This window comes from Cebus imitator, unplaced genomic scaffold (genome assembly GCF_001604975.1).
Source record: "Cebus imitator isolate Cc_AM_T3 unplaced genomic scaffold, Cebus_imitator-1.0 Scaffold25, whole genome shotgun sequence".
Classification (NCBI taxonomy): domain Eukaryota; kingdom Metazoa; phylum Chordata; class Mammalia; order Primates; family Cebidae; genus Cebus; species Cebus imitator.
This window is the reverse complement of record NW_016107340.1, coordinates 10,963,082-10,984,238: the sequence shown is the minus strand read 5'-3', so window position 1 is coordinate 10,984,238 and position 21,157 is coordinate 10,963,082. Positions and strand designations below refer to the sequence as shown.

The window sequence follows — 21,157 nt, the reverse complement described above, 5'->3', positions numbered from 1 at the left end:
TTGTCCTTGAGTTTATTCAGATTTTTGAACTAGTTTTTTCTCTTGGGATTAGTACACATTCTTTCTAGTATGAAGCTAATGTTCACCATTCTTTTAATTTGAAGTATCCAGCATTTGGTAAAGAAGTCTTTGTTTTCATTATCCTTACTTTTAGTGAATATCTTAGTTTTTAATTGAAAATTCTGACACGAAAACAAGCTCTTTAACATCCTCACTCCCTAATCAAAACAGAAATCCTTTGTAACCTTCAGTTTTAGCTCTCTTTCCCTGTGATTTGCCCAGCTCCATTATATTTATTTTGAAGTACAGTGACCAGTTTTGCAAAATTATTTCAACTATGGATACCCAGTGATTTTATAAGGACAAGATACGCTTTCTGAACAGTTCCTAGTAGCCAGTGGCTTACCCCTACTTTTTGGCCTGCGTGTAGTATATTACATAATGCAGTTAATTTTTTTATAGCACTTTTCATTTTATAAAGAGATTTTCATGGTCTTTAATACTAATCTATGTATAAAATCCTGTATGCAATTATTTACCTATTTTTACAGTTGAAGGAACAATAGCTTAGAGAACATGCGAGATTAAGGAGTTTGCCCAATCCCATAGCACAAATAAGTGAAGTTCTTTGGCTGTCCATGGATTGAAGACTCCCAGGTCATCTCCAGCCTAGGCTTCTGTCCTCAGCACCAGACATGTGATCAAGCTGCCTGGAGGTCATACCCACCAGGACAACCCATAAGCATAGGGAATTCAACATGCTCAGTATTAGTCATCTTTTCCTTCACCCCTCCCCTTTGTATATAAGCTCTGTTATTTAAAAAAATTGAAATGTATTCACATAGCATACAATGTTCCCTTTTCAATTGTACAGTTGTTTTTAGTACGTTCACAAGGGTTGTGCAGCCATTACTAATTCCAGAATGTTATTATCACCCCAAAAAGAAGGCCACATCCATTAGCAATCACTCCCCAATCCCTTCTCCCACCAGCCCCTAAAAAACACTGATCTTTCTGTCTCTGTGGAATTGCCTACTCTGATTATTTCATATAAATAGAATCATACAGTGGGTTGCTCAGATTCCGGCGCTGGGAATCAACAAGTTGGACGTCCACTCAGAAACCTAATTAGAAAGTCGGTAATTATAAAGACCACAGATGGATAAATTTATAATGAAGGGAAGAAACCAGCCTAAAAGGGCTGAGAATACCCAAAATCAGAATGCCTCTCCCTCTACAGGGGATCACAGTTCCTCATCAGCAACGGAACAAGGCCTGATGGAGAACAAGTGTGTTCCATTAACAGAAGTAGGCTTCAAAGGTGGTTGATAAGAAACTTCTGTGAGTTAAAAGAACTTGTTCTGACCCAATGCAAAGAAACTAAGAACTTTGAAAAAAGATTTGACGAAATGCTAATGAGAATAGACAATTTAGAGAGGAATATAAGTGAATTAATGGAGCTGAAAAATATAACATGAGAACTTTGTAAAGTATGCACAAGTTTTAACAGCTGAATTGATCAAGCAGAAGAAAGGATATCAGAGATCGAAGACCAACTTAATGAAATAAAACGAGAAGACAAGATTAGAGAAAAAAGGATAAAAAGGAACGAGCAAAGTCTCCAAGAAATATGGGACTATGTGAAAAGACCTAATCTACGTTTGAGAGGTGTACCTGAATGTGACGAAGAGAATGAATCCAAGCTGGAAAATACTCTTCAGGATATTATTCAGGAAAACTTTCCCAACCTAGCAAGGCAGGACAATATTCAACTCCAGGTAATACAGAGAACACCACAAAGACATTCCTCAAGAAGACCAACCTCAAGGCATATAATCTTCAGATTCACCAGGGTTGAAATGAAGGAGAAAAATACTAAGGGCAGCCCGAGAGAAAGGTCAGGTTACCCACAAAGGGAAGCCTATCAGACTCACAGCAGATCTCTCAGCAGAAACCCTACAAGCCAGAAGAGAGTGGGGGCCAATATTCAACAATCTTAAAGAAAAGGACTTTCAACCCAGAATTTCCTATCCAGCCAAACTAAGCTTCACAAGTGAAGGAAAAATAAAATCTTTTGTGAACAAGCAAGTACTCAGAGATTTCATCACCACCAGGCCTGCTTTACAAGAGCTTCTGAAAGAGGCACTACACATAGAAAGGAACAACTAGTATCAGCCTTTCCAAAAATATACCAAAAAGTAAAGAGCATCAACATAATGAAGAATTTACATCAATTAATGGGCAAAACAGCCAGCTAACATCAAATGGCAGTATTAAACTCACATATATTATTATTAACCCTAAATTTAAATCGATTAAATCCCCCAATCAAAGGACACAGCCAAGATCCATCGGTATGCTGCATCCAGACTCATCTCACATGCAAGGATACACAAAGACTCAAAACAAAGGGATGGAGAAGGATTTACCAACCAAATGGAGAGCAAAAATAAATAAATAAATAAATAAAAAGCAGCAGTTGCAATTCTCGCCTTTCATGAAATGGACTTTAAAGCAACAAAGATCAAGAGAGGCAAAGAAGAACATTACATAATGATAAAAGGATCAATGCAACAAGAAGAGCTAATGATCCTAAATATATATGCACCCAATACAGGAACACCCAGATACATAAGACTTGTAAAGAGACTTAGACTCCCACAAAATAATAGTGGGAGACTTCAACATCAATATTAGACAGATCAACGAGACAGAAAATTAACACGGATATCCAGGACTTGAATTCAAATCCGGAACAAGTAAACTAAATAAACATTTATACAACTCTCCACTTTAAATACACAAAATACACATTCTTATCAGTACGACATCACACCTACTCATAGGTTTAAATGAAATTGGTTGGCTGCTTGTTTGTTATTTTCTTCCCTCATCCCTCATTTTTTTTTTCCAGTCTCCATTATTAAGCACAATTATTGACATAAAAGAGGCTGTCATTACCCATTTTTAGACTGCATTCTAGCCTGGGCAATAAAGCAACACTCCCGTTCTCTCTCCCTCTTCCTCTTCCTCTTTCTTCCTCTCCTTCATTCTTTTTTCTTCCCTCCCTCCCTCCCTCCCTCCCTCCCTCCTTTCTTTCTTCCTTCCTTCCTTCCTTCCTTCCTTCCTTCCTTCCTTCCTTTCTTTCTTTCTTTCTTTCTTTCTTTCTTTCTTTTTTTTCCCTTTAAAAAAAAAAAAAAGAATCATACAGTACATGGCCTTTTGTGTCTGGCTTCTTCCACATAGGATTGTGTTTTCAGAGTTCATCTATGTTTCTACTTTGTTGATCAGCCCTTCATTCCTTTTTATGGTTGAGTAATACTTATATAGATATACCTCATTTTGTTTATCTGTTCAGTTGATGGGCATTTGAGTGATTTTCTATTACTGGTTATTTTGAATAATGCCACTATAAACATTTAAGTACACGTTTTTGTGTGACCATATATTTTCAGTTCTCTTGGGTATATATCTAAGGTGGAATTACTGGGTTATGTGGTAGCTCTGTCTTTGACTTTTTGAGGAACTGCCAAGTACCAACTATTTTACCTAAGTATTTCTCAAATTTATTTAATTTCCTTGATCCATACTCTTGTTGCTGCCTTCATTCAAGTTTTGTCATTTCTTTGTTTTTTAATTGAGACAGAGTCTATGGGCTGGGGTGCATTGGTATGATCTCAGCTTACTGCAGCCTTTGCCTCCCGGGTTCAAGTGATTCTTCTGCCTCAGCCTCCCGAGTAGCGGGGATTACAGGCCTCCACCACCATGCCCAGCTAATTTTCTGTATTTTTAGTAGCGACAGGGTTTCACCATGTTGGCCAGGGTGGTCTCAAACTCCTGACCTCATGATTTGCCTCCCCAAGTGCTGGGATTACAGGTGTGAGCCACTGCACCCAGCCAGTTTTGTCATTTCTTGTAATAATTCCTAGCTCATCTCCCCTTCTTTGCTCCTGTCCCTCTCTCCCTTTTTCTCTCTCTCTTATTTCCACCCATTTTTAACATTTATAGAAGTCAGAAGTCTATTCCAGAAAGCAGACCCACACTAGATATTTCAGCATGGAAAACTAACTAGGTGTTAGAAGACTGAAAGGCAAAAAACACTAACACAGTAACATCAAGAATGGCCACTACTCCTGAGATTCAGGGAATGCTGGGAAGATTTGGGGGTTATTAGAACTAGAAGCTCAGAGAAGGGGCCCCTTGTCGCTGAGGCTTTATTCCTGCAGAGGTGGTGCTGTTGGCTGCTGCTGGTGCATCTGAGTGGATATGATGAGGCAGTGTCTGGAAAGGCCCCAAAATTTTGTCCCTTTCTATAATTTGTCATAATAGTGCTAATAGTGAATCTGATCCTCCCTTCCTATTTTAAAAACCTTCTAGTGATTTTGTATAGGATGAAGTTTAAAACTCCTTAATAAGATACACATGACCCTCCATAAGCTGGCCTCTGCTTGATTGTCCAGTTTCACTTCTTGCTGCTTATTTCTAAGGCCTCTAAGTCAGGGATCCCCACACCGTGGGCTGCAGACTGGTACTCCCCGTGGCCTGTGAGGAATTGAGCTGTACAGCCAGGAGGTGAGCATTACTTGCCTGAGCTCCTGTCAGATCAGCGACGGCATTAGAGTCTCACAGGAGCGTGAACCCTATTGTGAACTGCATGTGCAAGGATCTAGGCTGCATGCTCGGTATGAGTATCTAATGCCTGATGTTCTGAGGTGAAATAGTTTAATCTTGAAAATATCCCCAAACTCTGTCCATGGAAAAATTGTCTTCCACGAAACCAGTCCCTGGTGCCAGAAAAGTTGGGGACTGCTGTTCTAAGCTAAAGTTATATTTTATTTTTTTATATATATATAAAGTTACATATCCTTGGTTCTGGGTACTCAACATGCTGTTCCATGTTTTATGCATTCTCTTTGCTCCTTCCTGCCTGGAATGCGCCCCCCGCCCCCTGGTCTGTCTTAATTCATACAAAGTTGATCTCTCCTGTGTGCCACCATTGTACTTTGTCTTGCATATGGTGTTACATTAATTTTATTTTAATTATTTATTTATATTCATGTCTCTTCCATTCATTCTGGTTGCTTGAGGTCAGAAACTAATGTGTGAAACAGAATGTGACACCTAGATTTTCAATAAGTGTTCCTATGATACAAGGGAGACCAATATGGGTAGTAGATGAGAATGAACTCATCAACCTCTGTTTACATACCCTAAATTCCCTGTTTCTTCTCTGTTATAATTCTGACAGTCCACAACAGTCTTTGATGGCTTATAAACTAATAGTGTGGAACACATCATTTTGTGATGAATTTAAATAATCTTTCGGAGTAATAACATAAAGTACTTGAGCATTAGTTGAGTAGAAGTTTCTCATTTTTTCCTACACATTATTAAGCCCTATGTAAAAAGTCCTTACAATACTTAATACGTTAAGAAAACTTACAGTTTCAAAAGGAAATCCCCAAGTAATACATTGTTGACATTTTCAGCAGTTTTATTCATATTGAGAAGAGCATCTCATGGAATTGGCAGCATGAAGGTGGAGATTAAATGAGATGATGTTTTAATATACTTATAACAGTATTATAAGTAAGGGCTCAGTAAATGCTGACTGCTGAAATTACTATTAATACTAATATGGTTACCTTTAGTAAAAGTTATTAGTTAACTATACTACAATAAAATATATATTTGGAATATATATATTTTGTTTTGATACATGTAATATGTCTTTCTGTGTCAGGGTCACTGCCCGCGTTGGAAAACTAAGTTGAATATGTTAAAAGGTGAACACACTGAATAATTTAGTTATTAATTATAATGGAAAACTGACAGACTGATGTTCTGGTTAATGAGGTTATCTTACCTTGAATGAGTTAGCTTTTAAATTCCTCCAAATAGGCCTACAGAGAAGTTTCTATACATCAAAATAACATTTAAAGGCATTTAATAAACCAGGAAACACTTGATTTAAAGAATCAGGCAAGTTAGTATAAAAGAAGATTAAAATTCCACATGGGCAAAGGACACACCCTGGCAATAAATAGGAAGATAAGAAAAAAAAACCCATATAACATTATTACTCCTTAAATAAATTGATATTAAAACAATAAGAATTTGTAGCTTATCAAACCAACACAAATTTAAAGTAAAAATATGAAAACTATCGTAGGTAATGATAAAATGGGTACACTCGTAGTATTTTATAGAAAAGTAGTATAAAGAACCTCATGTGTGTACCAACCAGCTCTTTCATATCTTAACATTTAGCTACATGTGGTTTAGCTGTTTTTTTTTTCCCCAAGGATAGAAAAGTTAATTCTGTTGAAGACTCCTGCATTATTTTCCCTAGTCTTAGTCTCTTCCTTCCCATAAATGTATTAAAATCTCTTGTCTATTGTTTTAATTGTATTTTTCCATGAACGTTTCCATATTATATATAATTTAATTGAAGCTAAGATTTATTAATATACGTATTGTAATTTAAAAATTAACAACTTCATTGTCCTCATAAAATTTATTGTATCTTAAACTTGTGCTTCTTTTCCTAAGACTGTTTTATAAGAGAAAATTCAAACAAAGATTTTAAAGCAAATTGTTGAAAGATTAAAAAAATTGCCAGGCACGGTGGCGCATGCCTGTAGTCCCAGCTACTCGGGAGGCTGAGGTGGGAGGATCCCTTGAGCCCAGGAGTTCTGGGCTGTAGTGTGCTATGCTGATTGGGTGTATGCTCTAAGTTCGGCATCAATATGGTGACATCCCAGGAGCAGGGGACCACCAGGTTGCCTACGGATGGGGGAACCGGTCCAGGTCGGAAACGGAGCAGGTCAAAACTGCCGTGCTGATCAGTACTGGGATCGCACCTGTGAATAGCCACTGCACTCCAGCCTGGGCAACACAGCGAGACCCCAGCTCTTAAAATAAATAATAAATTAAAAAAGAAATAAAGATTAAAAAAAATCTATCTTTGCAAACTATTACGTTGAAAGTGGGGGAGTTTGCTGTGAAATTTTCATTTCAAATATGTAGTATCTTTAGAATATTTGAGAAGGATTTGTACTACTGAAAAGTCTGTTAAATTGTGTTTATGTTTACTGTTTAATTGTAATACAAACTTTCATTTATTTTTTAGTATCTGCATATATTTACATCATATAATTCATTCACTTATTTAAGAGGCAGTACTGATTACCTATAGTGTTCAAGACTGTTAGATACATGGTGTGTAGGGGTGAGTAAAACAGGCATGAGCCCTACCGTCATGGAGTTTAAAGCCTAGTAGGGGATATAGACTTAAACAATTTCACAAGTACATACATAATTACAAATGTATGTACTTGTAATGTATGTAATGTATGTACAAATGTACATACATGATCACAAGTACATACATAATTACAAGTACATACATAAATACATAATTATAATAGATGCTATGAAGGAAACATAGGAAGTGCCAGGGAAGGAGGAATGCTTTGCATTTTTATTTTTAAGACTGAAGAGTGCAATTGGAGGACTTTGAACAAGTGAATGACGTGATCTAACTTTCATTTATTCATTCATTCAGTTACGTACTTACTTATTTTGTCCTGGGCTTAAGTGATCCTCCCACCCGAGCCTCCCTGAGTAGCTGGGACTACAGGTATGCACCACCACACCTGGCTAATTTTTTAAAAATTTTTGATGAGGTTTCATCGGGTCAGCCGGGCTGGTCTCAAATTCCCGACCTCAGGTGATCCACCTGCCTCAGCCTCTCAAAGTATTGGGATTACAGGTGTGACCCATGGTGCCCGGCCCTAACCTACATTTAAAAATTATCACTTGTTGCTGTGTGGAGAATATATTATAAGATTAACAACAGGGATAGCTGTGAAGTAATTGCTGCAGATTGCCTGAGACAAAATAGTTATTATGGATTAGGGGGATGGTGGTAGTGGTAGGTGGTTGGATGTAGGGTACATTTTGAAGATAGGTAAATGGTGCAGGATTGTGGGTCAGTTTTAAATGCCTAGGTAATTTTTCTTTGTAAGACATTTTAGGATGCCATGTTAAGTGTCTCTTTCTAACTGTCATTAAAAAAAAAAAAAAAAAAAAACGTATTTTCTTAGCGTCATTTCCCATAGTGGCATTACTGTGTCAAAGGCTATGAACATTTCAGTGGCTCTAGATAAATACTGTAATTGCTTTCCAAAAAGACTGTGCCTGTTTATTGTGTCCCCAGAAATGTTGGAATTCTGTCTACAATTCAGTCTTGACAGTGTAGTAAATTTCATTTAGAAAAGTTTTTACTACTTACATAGATGTAGAAAATATTACTTTAGCTGGGAGTGAGGAGAATATGGGCAATAACTTTCCTTCATTTAATATTGTATTGCGAGTTAGTTTAAGTTATTTTATCCTAGTTTCCTAAGTCTATGTATTAGTAACTTTGGTAACTTACATACCTAATTTAAAAGTTTACTTTTTTGAAAGGCTAGAAGAAATAACTAATTAAGAACGTAACATCTTCATCCTTTTCTTTGCTCCATTATTAACTAGTTTCATTGTAGAACCTTCATATTTTTAAAATCAGTTTTCATAACCAGTACTTTCTCAGAGTGGTAATTTAAAAATATATATTTAAAAAGAAATTAATATGTGTTGAGAATACTTCAAATATGTGAAGGGTTATTAACTTAACACCAGGAGTTGGCAAACTTCTCTGTAAAGGGCCATTTGAGTCTTTGTCGCATAGTCTTGGGTTTTTGTTTTTGTTTTTTTAAACAGCCATTTAAGTATTCTTAGCTCATGGGCAATATAAGAACAGTGGGCAGGATCTGGCCTGTGGGCAGTAGCTTGCTGAACTCTTATTTAGACTCCAATTTTGTTGAAAGAGTCTACATTGATGCATAGTTTTTTTCTACCTCCACTTTCAGTTGACCCTTGAACAACATGGGTTTGACGTGGGTCCACTTATAATACACATTTTTTTCCCAACCAAATGCAGATATGGAGAGCTGACTTTTCATATACATGGATGTGGGGTGCTGGGCCAAGTGTAGGACCGGAGATCAGGGCGGGTCTTGGAACCAGTTCTCTGTATGTATCAGGGGATGACTGTATTTCTGAAGTTGGAACAGAATTTATTAATACGTCATTTTTGTTGTGTTTGTTTTCTCTTTATGTTTATCAGTTCTTTTTAGATCATATTTAATCATTTCACACTTTTTGTTCTTTAGTTTTTGCCAAGTTGCACTGAAAATAGCTCAGTGACTAACTGCACTTCTAAGGAAAAGGACCCTAGTTAAAATTAACTCTGAAAATACTGAATTTTTAACCTAAATCTTTTATTTCTTTTCAACAGTATTGTTTATGAGTAGGTTGTGATTTACTTCGAAACCGAATGTGGCTCAGAACTTTGCTATCAATATTTTTAGGGTCTGGTAGGGAAAAGATAATAGGAATGACATATGTTAGTGAGTAGGGGACTGCTTTCCCAGTTTTTTGGTCCCAATGGTGTATTCACCATGGAAGCATCTTATGAAATATGTGCATAAACTACTAATATCCCACATTACAGGTTGAGTACTCTTTATCTTGAAATGTTCAGGACTGAGAAGTGTTTTTGAATTTTGGATTTTCACAGTTGGGATACTCAATCTACATTGGTAAGTAAAGAATGTGAGGTGACAGGCCAGGAGCGATGGTTCATGCCTGTAATCCCAGCACTTTTGGGAGGCCGGGGTCGGTGGATCACCTGAGGTCAGGAATTCAAGACTAGCTTGGCCAACATGGCGAAACCCCATCTCTACTAAAAATACAAAACCTAGCTGGGCACGGTGGCGTGTGCCTGTAATCTTAGCTACTTGGGAGGCTGAGAGAGTAGAATTGCTTGAACCCAGGAGGTGGAGGTTGCAGTGAGCTGAGATCACGCCACCACACTCCAACCTGGGCAACAGAGTGAGACTGTCTCAAAAAAAAATAAATAAAAAGAATGTAAGGTGACAGCAATAGGAAAGGAAAAGTGTTTGGTCAGCTTTACATGCTCTGTAGCCATGCCTGGGTAATAGGTTGACTCTAAGACTCTTTACTTTGCTTCCACCTCCTGCTTTTTCATTAGTCTTTAGAATGGTTTTTAATTTATAATCTGTAGGAGTTCTTTCAAGGAGTTAAGAGTATAGGCTAAAAAAAGTAAAAGTCAACTGAATGTTCAAATCTTTATTAAAGAACCTCTTGGAAAATAAATGTCCATCCTTTTTTCTGACTGGTGGAAAATTTTTATTATAGACAGTTTGGAAAATACCATATGCTTTAAAAGATAAACACAAAATTGTAGTCTAATATGGTGTTCACACTTAAAATTGAAAAGCAAAGACAAACACATTTAATATAGCATCTAGTACAAAGAAAAGAGATAAGCAAGAGATAAATGTCTTTTAAGTTATTTCCATCAAAGATACAGCCTTTAAAATATTTTGGTGTATATATTACCAGTTTTTAAAATACATAATACATTTATATAAATACGTAAACACATTTTATTGGGATCATGCTGCACTTACGTCTTTATATTCTCCTTATACTGTAAACATTTTGAAATACTTTACTAAAAACATTTGTAATGACCATTCTTTCTCTGTTTCTCCCTCTGAGTGATAGAATGGTCTACAAAGTAATTAATAAGCTAATGATACTTTAATACTATATCTCACACATGGAACATTAAGAAAATAATTGTCTTTACATTTATGTTTTATACCTGTCATCAGCTCTGCTTCTTATTTCATGGCTTCACATTGTAACATCCCTTTACCTTATTTTTGGAGAACTGTTTTGGCAGAATGTGTGAGATCTTAGGCAGAAGTAGTATACAAAAGTCAGAAGAAAATCAGATTTTCATTTCAAGATTCTGTTAAAGTTACCCACTGCCTTCCTTTACTCAATCTTACAGTTGCAGTCTCTTTAAGATCTCTTCCTGTTTCTTTTTAGAAGAGAAAAGCGAGGTCTCTCAGCATTTGCAGATTAAATAATTGTGCTCTTCAGAGTTATTCATCTGGCTGTTAGATTATTTTTTCCACAGTTTTCCAAAGTGGATGAGGGCATTAGAATCTTAAGTATTGACCATTTCCTTATGTGTGCCTTTGACTATAAAGTAGATGCATGACAATTATTTATAAGTTAATTGATTTTTCTTGTCATTTAAATCATCTTGAATAATAGAGTTGGTAAAGCTATCCCAATTTTGAAATTATTTTCTTTTGTAGCTAATTTTTTGTTACCAATATGTACACTTGCATTGTTGACTCTCCATATAATACCTTAAAAAATAATTTTGTGGTGAAATACACATAATACAAAATTTACCATGGTAGTCTTTTTTTTGAGACTTAGTCTCACTCTGTTGCCAGGCTGGAGTGCAGTGGTGCAACCTCTGCTCACTGCAGTCTCCACCTCCTGGGTTCCAGTGATTCCCCTGCCTCAGCCTCCCATGTAGCTAGGACTACAGGTGTGCATCACCACGCCTAGCAAATTTTTTGTATTTTAGTAGAGACAGGGTTTCACCGTATTGGCCAGGATGGTCTCCATCTCTTGACCTCATGATCTGCCTGGCTAGTCCTCCCAAAGTGTTGGGATTACAGGTGTGAGCCACAGCACCTGGCCTATGGTAGTTATTTTTAAGTGTGCAATTCAATGACCTTAAGTATGTTCATAATGTTGTGCAACCATCATAGTGTTGTATAACCATTAGCGCTATTTATTTTGAGAACTGTTTTTTATCATCTGAAACTGGAATTCTGTACCTGTTAAATAGTCCCCAGTAATCCTCCCTCCCCCAGCTCCTGGTAACCTCTACTCTATTTTACACCTGTTTGAATTTTCCTATTTTAGGTTCCTCATATAAGTGGAATTATGTGGCATTTGTCATTTTGTGTCTGGCTTATTTAACATAATGTTTTTAAGGTTCATCTGTGTAGTAGTAGCATGTATATACGGGTTGAAGCATCCTTTATCCAAAATGCTTGTGACTAGAAGAGGTTTGGATATCAGATTTTTCTGGATTTTGGAATATTTGTAGATACTTAACTGGTTCAGCATTCCTAATCAAAAAATCCAAAATCAGGTAGAGCCCAGTGGCTCATGCTTGTAATACCAATACTTTGGGTGGCCAAGGCAGGAGGATTGATCTACTAAGCCCAGGAGTTCGACACCATCCTGAGCAACATAAGACCCTATCTCTACCCAAAAAAAAAAAAAAAAAAAAAAAAAAAAAAAAAAAAAAAAGACAAATCTCTACAAAAAAAAAAAAAAAAAAAGGGCGGATGAAAGAAGAAAAACAAATCCAAAGTCAGAAATGCTCCAGTGAGCATTTCCTTTTACTACCACATCAAGGCTTTGATGTTACAGAAGATTTTAGAGCATTTTGGATTTCAGATTTTTGGATTCGCCTGCATTAATGCTCAATTTGTATTCAAATTTTATTCTTTTTTTAATGGCTGAATAATGTTCCACTGTATGTATATACTACATTTTGTTTATCCATTCATCTGTTAACAGACACAAGTTATTTTTACATTTTGGGGATTATAAAGAGTGCTGCTACGAACATCGATGTACAGGTATCTGTTTGAGTCCTTGTTTTCAGTTTTTTTGGTTATATACCTAGGAATGAAATTGATGATCATTTGGTAATTCTGTGTTTAACTTTTTGAGGAACTACCACTCTTTTCCACAATGGCGTCACTATTTTACATTCCCACCAGCAATGCACAAGGATTCCAGTGTCTGTTATCCATTTTTTAAATTTATTTTCCATTTTTTGAGGTTTTTTTTTTTGTTTTATTTTTTAATAATGGCCAATCCTAATGGGTATGTGGTAACATCTCATAGTTTTGATTTCATTTTCCTGATGATAGATGATGTTGAGAATCTTTTCAGGTGCTTGGTGGCCATTTGACCGTCATCTTTGGAGCAATGTCTTTTCAAGTCCTTTGCCCATTTTTAAATTGGATTTTTTTGTTGTTGTTGTATATAACACCTTTTTTAAAGTAAAAGGTGCACTGTAATAATCCAGACTATGTTTCTCCCTTCTCAGGATTCCTACAGGAAGCAAGTAGTAATTGATGGAGAAACCTGTCTCTTGGATATTCTCGACACAGCAGGTCAAGAGGAGTACAGTGCAATGAGGGACCAGTACATGAGGACTGGGGAGGGCTTTCTTTGTGTATTTGCCATAAATAATACTAAATCATTTGAAGATATTCACCATTATAGGTGGGTTTAAATTGAATATAATCAGTTGACATTAAGGAGTAATTATGGTTTTTGAGTCTTTGCTAATGCCATGCATATATTATCAAATTAAAATTTTGAAATAATTTTTGTGAAATCTCTGTTTTATAAATGGAGTTCTTGGGGGATTAGAGCAGTGGGGTAACTTGTTCCAGACTGCATTGGTAGTGGTGGTTTTTCTGGGATTGAAACCTAGGCCTGTTTGACTCCACAACTTTCTTTCTGTACTCTTGACTGTTCTACACTAGAAAAGCAAGGCTTTAAACTTTTTAGATACATTATCAAAAAGGAAAACCATGAACAAGAATATGAAAAGGCGATTTGAGATGGTGTTACTTGAACAGCCTTAAAAGCTGTTAACGTGTATATAGTGTAGAATTCCTTGGATTGGATAAACAAAGGGATTTTATATATATAAAATATATAATATATAAATATATAATACAGTAATATATATTAATATGTAATATAAAAATATCTATTATATTTATATATTATGTGTGTGTGTGTGTGTGTGTGTGTATATATATGTGTATATATATATATATATATGTATATATATATATATATTTTTTTTTTTTTGGCTCTGTCACCCAGGCTAGAGTGCAGTGGCGTGATCTCTGCTCACTGCAACTTCTGTCTCCAGGGTTCAAGCGATTCTCCTGCCTCAGCCTCCTGAGTAGCTGGGACTACAGGCATATGCTACCATGCCCAGCTAATGTTTTGCATTTTTAGTAGAGACAGGGTTTCACTGTTTTAGCCAGGATGGTCTCGATCTCCTGACCTTGTGATCCACCAGCCTTGGCCTCCCAAAGTGCTGGGATTACAGGTGTGAGCCACCGTGTCTGGCCGGGATTATGTATTTAAAAAAAACAAAAGTTTTGAAAGATTCAAGAATTCGGGCATTACCGTTTTCTTAAAAAAATCTGACAGAGCTGCATGAAACTATTAAAATAATCATTATTGTACTATTTTATATTCTGTTTCTTTCAGGGTTTAGTTTTTCTAAAACTATATATTAAGCAAATAAATCACTCTCTGGCTATGTCATGTAATAGTGAGTTAGCCTAGTTAAGAGGTTTAACATTTTATTTAAGAACATTATTTCAGCATGTTCACTGTGTAGTCTAGTAATAGAGTAAAAGACATTTGGGTGGGTGTTAGTGGTAGTATTTTTATAGAGGAGTGAACAGGTGAAATTTGGTAACTTATCCAGGCTTACTCAGCTAATAATAGAGGAACTGGGAATTTGAACCAATTCTGACTCAGTTATCTGCTGTGCTCCCTCTTTTGTGCTGTATCTTTAAAAGTCACCTAAAATTGTGAGGGAATATAATTTCACCCCAAATTTAGAGTTTATGGACTTGTTGTATTGAAAATTACTAACATGTAGAAGGGCTTTTAACACCTAGAAATCAAAATCTTTCTACTTGTCAACTTTGTTTTTTGAGAAAGTAATGTGAAAATTATCTTAATGCTTTAGTTCAGGTTTTTGTAAAAATATTTTTTATCTTTATACATTTAACATATGTTTCTAAGATTATAGTCTGTTATAGCACTTTTGGTCTAGAGCTTTTCAGTAGTTTCTGCTTTACTATATTACCATCTACCTGCATATTAATCTATGAGGTTATAGTTTTACTATACTTCTAGGTATCTGATCTTTTGAGAGAGATACAAGGTTTCTGTTTAAAAAGGTAGAGAAAAAAATAGAAGAAGGAAGGAAGGAAAAGTTTGTGTAGTGGAAACTAGGAATTACATTGCTTCTTACAGCCAAATTTTATAAGACAAAAGTTGTGCACAGGTTTTGAAACATACTTTGTTACTAATGCCTCTGCCATAACATTTTTTCCTTTCCCAGAGAACAAATTAAAAGAGTTAAGGACTCCGAAGATGTACCTATGGTCCTAGTAGGAAATAAATGTGATTTGCCTTCTAGAACAGTAGACACGAAACAGGCTCAGGACTTAGCAAGAAGCTATGGAATTCCATTTATTGAAACATCAGCAAAGACAAGACAGGTAAGTAGTACTGAAATAAATACAGATCTGTTTTCTGCAAAATCATAACTGTTATATTGTTTAATGTGATATATCAGTTTTTTTCTCAATTATGCTGTAACAGGAAATAAAATAATGTTTAGTGAATGTTTTCTTCTCTTGAGAGGGCAGTGCTTCTTAATCCAGTGTCTGTGATACTGCTTTTGGCTTTGGTTTATTTCTACATTGAAAGTTTCTCTTCAGTTCTGAGCACATCTTAACATTTAGAATCCAAGAGATATGGGTTTTTTTTTTTTTCACTGTTACACACACACACGCACACACCCTCCCCCCGCCCACAGATTTTTTGAGTTTCCTATTTCAGTCGTACTTTTAAACCATTATGTCATGTTTCTAGGTTAAATAGGTTAAATTTTGTTGTATTTGAAGATTTTTACTTTGGCAGAAATTTTTTCGAGGATATGTTGATTTTTGGAGAAAGTTCTCGTTAAAGAAAGAAAATACCCAGAAAGCAAATAGAAATTGTTATTCAATTAATGCATTTTTCTGACAAAAACTAATGCCAGAGGGACCCTGAATTTTGTTTTAAAAATCTTTGTTTTAAAAAATTACTTTTTCTTTAGGTAAAATAAAATAATTTCAATTGATATTATTTATCCTGTTTGTATGAAGTAAGAGTTTAACATATAGGAACAAATCTTAGAAATGAATACTTAAAGATAGGAAGGAATTAATTTTCATATAGAGTTGTATGTCCCTTAATGACAGGGATGCTTTCTAAGAAATACATTGTTAGGTGATTTTGTCCTTGTGCAAACATCATAGAGTATTTTTATACAGTCTTGGTGGTATAACCTACTATACACCTGGGATATATTGTATAGTCTCTTGCCCCAGTGATACAAACCTGTACAGTATGTAACTGTACTAATGACTGTAAGCAGTTGTTAACACAGTGATAAGTTTTGTGTGTCTAAATGTACACTTGGGCTCCCCCAAATTTATATTTTTTAAATTTCTTGTTCAATAATAAATTAACCTTAGTTTACTGTAACTTTTTTACTTTATAAGCTTTTTAATTTTTCCTAACATTTTGGCTTTTGTAATGACACAGCTTAAAACACAAACACATTATACAGCTATACAGAATTTTTCTCTCTTTTTGGCCTTACTCTGTAAGCTTTTTTCCATAGTTAAAAATTTTTATTTGTTTTTACTTATTAAAATTTTTTGTTAAAAACTAAGACATGCATACACATTAGCCTAGGCCTGCATAGGGTCAGGACCATCAATATCAATGTCCTCCACTTCCACATCTTGTCCCACTGGAAGGTCTTCAGGGGCAGTAACACACATGGAGCTGTCATCTCCTATGATAATAATGCCTTCTTCTGGAATACCTCCTGAAGGACCTGCCTGAGGCTGTTTTACAGTTAACTTTTTTTTTTTTTTTTTTCCTGGTAAATAGAAGGAGCACACTATAAAATAATAATAAATAGTATAGTAGATACAAAACCAGTAATAGTCACTTATTACCATTATCAAGTATGTTGTATAATTGTAGGTGCTATAGCATTATACAACTGGCAGTGCAGTAAGTTGGTTTACACCAGTATCACCACAAACACATGAGTAATGTGTTGTACTACAGTGTTAGGATGGCTGTAACATCACCAGGTAATAGGAGTTTTTAAACTCCATTATATCTTATGGGACCACTATCACATATGCAATCTACTATTGACCAAAATGTCATTATGTGGCACATGACTGTACGAATAAATTGATCAATTTTTATTCCATAAATTTCTTTAGGGCTTTTTCTGGTTACATTTACCTGTGAACCCAGAAAACCAGTTTTGTAGAATTTAACTTATATAATACTAGGAGTTAAGATAAATTGATGATAAAAAATAAGCATTGTAGAAGTTTATCAGATTTCATAAAGGTGCAAAAATGTAAATGGAAATTATTATCCAGCTAACATATATATTTCCCTAGTGAGAGAGCATATGTACCTCTTCCAAGTTATACAGATTCGATACATAGTAAAGAAACAATAATTTCTACTTCAAGTTGTTTTTGGGGGATTAAAAACGGAATTTCTCTATTTGACCCTGCTGAAACCTGATTTATAGGTTAAACTTGGTATATATCATATCACTTTAATTTAGAGGAATTAAGATTTCACTTAAATCCATTTCCAGGTCCAAAGACTAGGAAGAGGCTTGGTTTTTGTCTCTATTTTTACTAGTCTCCTATAATCAGTCTCCTTGATTTTTCTTAGGAGAGAAGGTACTGAGAGAACAAGATTCTAATATTTATTACTTTTTCTTCCAATATTTTCTTATGAAACATTTTCAAATACAAAATTGAATTTTATTTGAAACATTCGGAAATCCACCTAGATTCTACCATTATCATTTTATTATACTTACAAATTTTAAAACATGTTTTTTATACTAGTGAACATTTTAGCTTACATTTCACAAAGAAAAAATTTAAGAGACTTTGCATAATGTTTTAAAGGGTTGCAGTAAAGAAGTCCTTCTTATATTTTCTTAGGCATACAAATCAACTGGGCTTATTAAAATATAGATTCTAATTCAGAGGGTTTAGGTTGGGACTGAGTCTGCATTTCCAACGAGCTCCCAAGTGGTACTTTTCTTGGTATTTGGACTATATACGTTGAGTAGAAGAGCAGTAGAGGACATAAAAAGAGTCTCGTTATTCCCACAGTGTTGCTCTCCACTTCTCATTTGATAAGATCCTAAAATAGCTGTGTCTCCTTTTGATGGTTGTATGATCACTACTTCAGAAGTACTAATTGATTCTTGCTATTTGACCTTAATACTTTAATATAACACAGCATTCATATTTGGTCAGAAAACTGACTGGCTTCCTTTTATAAGAGATTTTTAGGTTTTTTACAGTTTTGTGGCCTTGTGTTTTTTGGTTTGGTTTGATTTGTTTTTTTGAAGATATATAATATGTAAGTAGATGAACTTTATAGACATTTTTATGTGGATCATCTAATTAAAATATGGAGGGATATAGTGTAAAAGAATGCTTGTACTTCTTAACCTAGTACTCAGTCTTTCTTTTATATATTTCTTTTATATTTCATTGATGTCTTTATGTAATTTATGTTGCTAAACTATAACTTAGATATTTAATTTCTGTTCTTTGATTTTCTTTTATTAAATGGACTTGTTGATTTGCCTAGAAATTAATTTGCTTTTCAAAAGTCTATTAATCTTCCTCTGTTGAAATTAATTTGATATTTGCATGCTTCTGGGAGATTTTAAAGAGCTATTCTGAGTAACTGTAGAGATTATAAAATTATATATGTAAATTTTAATAAGTTTTACATCTCCAGTTACTGGTGAAAATGTCAAGCCCTCCTTTCTGCATTTTGTTACTCATCTGTTATTCAGCTTATTTATTTGTTTTTTAAACCAAATTATGTGCATATCCTTGTATTTTATCAGCAGGTTGTTTTATTCCCTAATATTTGGGGTCTTGATCATGAGCCTAAAACACACAAACACCCAGAAAGAATTACATTCAAGTTAAAGGAACAAAACATTCATTTAGAAGTTCTCAACCATGTAAATCAGAGGCTGGCAAACATTTTCTGTAAAGGGCCAGACAGTAAATGTTTTAGGCTTTGAGGACCACAAGTGGTATCTGTTCCATATTTTTTTCATAATTATAACTCTTTAAAATGCAAAAATCATTGTTAGCTTGTTCATAGTATGGCTCATGCCCGTAATCCCAGCTGGGAGGCCAAGGTGGGCGGATCACCTGTGGTCAGGCGTTTGAGACCAGTCTGGCCTATGTGGTGAAGCCCATCTTTGCTAAAAATAACAAAAATTAGCTGGGCATAGTGGCCGGCACCTGTATTCCCAGCCACTCAGGAGGCTGAGGCAGGAGAATCACTTGAACTGGAGAGGCAAAAGGCTGCAGTGAGCCAAGATCATGCCACTGCACTCCAGCCTGGTTGACACAGTGAGACTATCTCCCAAAAAAAAAAAAAGTCTGTGGCTGGATTTGGCCTATGGGCTATGGTATGCTGATTCCTAATTCTCTGGGTAACTTTAGTGTTTGATTAGATACTAGAAGTTAGATCAAATTTTTATCCTGAATTTTACAGGCTAACCTTAACCTTAAAGTGAAACTTACGTATTTCATGAAAAGGAAATAGAAATTTTACCCTAGTCCTTTTTTTTTTTTTTTTTTGAGGCAGAATCTCCCTCTATTATCCAGGCTGGAATGCAGTGTCGGGATCTTGGCTCACTGCAACCTCCTCCTCCTGGGTTCAAGCGATTCTTGTGCCTAAGCTTCCTGTATAGCTGAGGTTACAGGCATGCACTACCATGCCCAGCTAATTTTTGTATTTTTAGTAGAGACAGCATTTTGCCATGTTGATCAAGCTAGTCTTGAACTCCTGGCCTCAAGTGATCCTCCCACCTGAGCCTCCCAATGTGATGAATTACAGGCATGAGCCATTGTGCCTGGCCCCTAGTAGTTTCATATCTTTTTTTTTTTTTTGAGACAGAGTGTTGCTCTGTCGCCGGGCTATAGTGCAGTGGCGTGTGATCTCAGCTTACTGCAACCACCGCTTCCCGGGTTTAAGCCATTCTCCTGCCTCAGCCTCCCGAGTAGCTGGGACTACAGGCACCTGCTACCATGTCCAGCTAATTTTTATATTTTTAGTAGAGACGAAGTTTCACTATGTTGGCCAGGATGGTCTTAATCTCTTGACCTCACGATCCGCCACCCCCAGCCTCCCAGAGTGCTGGGATTACAGGTGTGAGCCACCACTCCCGGCCATTTTTTAAGGTAAGAATTCAGAATATTCATGTTTTTACCAACTTAATAAATTATAATTTTAAAAAGCTAATTACCTAGCTAGAATATAATGCATTACGTATTCTTTACACTCAGTTCAGTCCACATCTGAAAGGCTGAAAGAGTTATTTTTTGCTAGTAAATTTTGTGGTCTCTATGTTCCTAGTGTATAAAAACCGTTATCTAGTTCACATTTATCTGGGTTGATGACAGATTTTTCTGTTCCCTTTGGACAGTGCATGGCCATGTTGGCAAAAGCTGTCAAAACTGAAACATTGACACCATGAGAATTGTTTGTTTTCCAGTGTGCTAAAATCAAAAGTGGGGAAGGTTCAGTAAAGTAAATGACAGAAGCAGAGTTCTCAGGTTATCTGTTACTCCTCATTCAGGTGTTTCGCTTTCTGGGAGTCTCAGTTTAAGTATAATGTGAAAATTAGTTTTAGGAACTTAAAAATGTTGAGTGATTAATTTCCTAGTTGTGTTGTTAATTTCTAGATATTTAAATTAATTGTTAGCGCTCCATTCCAAAGAATGCTTTGTAAAACAACCTCCTTATGTGCTATGTCTGTTTAATAGTAGTTGAGTTTGTGTACATGAGATCAACATTTTGGACTTTAGCTTTTTAGGAGTTAAAAATTGACAGAACAGTTACTGTGCACTTGCTGTGCACCATGGCAGTCTCAAAAAAACCAAGTAGTGGTTTTTCTGCATTTCAATAGTACATGAGATAGGCTATAGGTGCCAAGGTTTCTTGAGAAAGTCAGGGATGCACGGTTGGGTATACATCTTTTTCCTCCATGCCCTTCCCTGCAAGAAAGCTGGTAGGCTTGGATCTGTATACAGTTAGGGCATTTGATGCGTTATTTCCTTGACAGAGTTTTGCAAGAATTTGCAGATTCAACTTAAAATCTCTTAGTAGGCCGGGCGCGGTGGCTCAAGCCTGTAATCCCAGCACTTTGGGAGGCCGAGGCGGGTGGATCACGAGGTCAAGAGATCAAGACCATCCTGGTCAACATGGTGAAACCCCGTCTCTA

At 35.8% G+C, this 21,157-nt stretch overlaps 1 protein-coding gene across 4 annotated transcripts in view; it reads left to right on the top strand.

Moving 5' to 3' along the window:
- KRAS (KRAS proto-oncogene, GTPase) overlaps positions 1–21,157 on the top strand; it is a 53,016-nt gene that overhangs the window by 16,609 nt on the left and 15,250 nt on the right. For all 4 annotated transcript variants that reach the window (XM_017523017.2, XM_017523021.2, XM_017523019.2 and 1 more), the window contains exons 3-4: positions 13,073–13,251; positions 15,131–15,290. In XM_017523017.2, the coding sequence (XP_017378506.1) occupies positions 13,073–13,251; positions 15,131–15,290 (339 nt within the window). The remainder of the gene's footprint in view (positions 1–13,072; positions 13,252–15,130; positions 15,291–21,157) is intronic.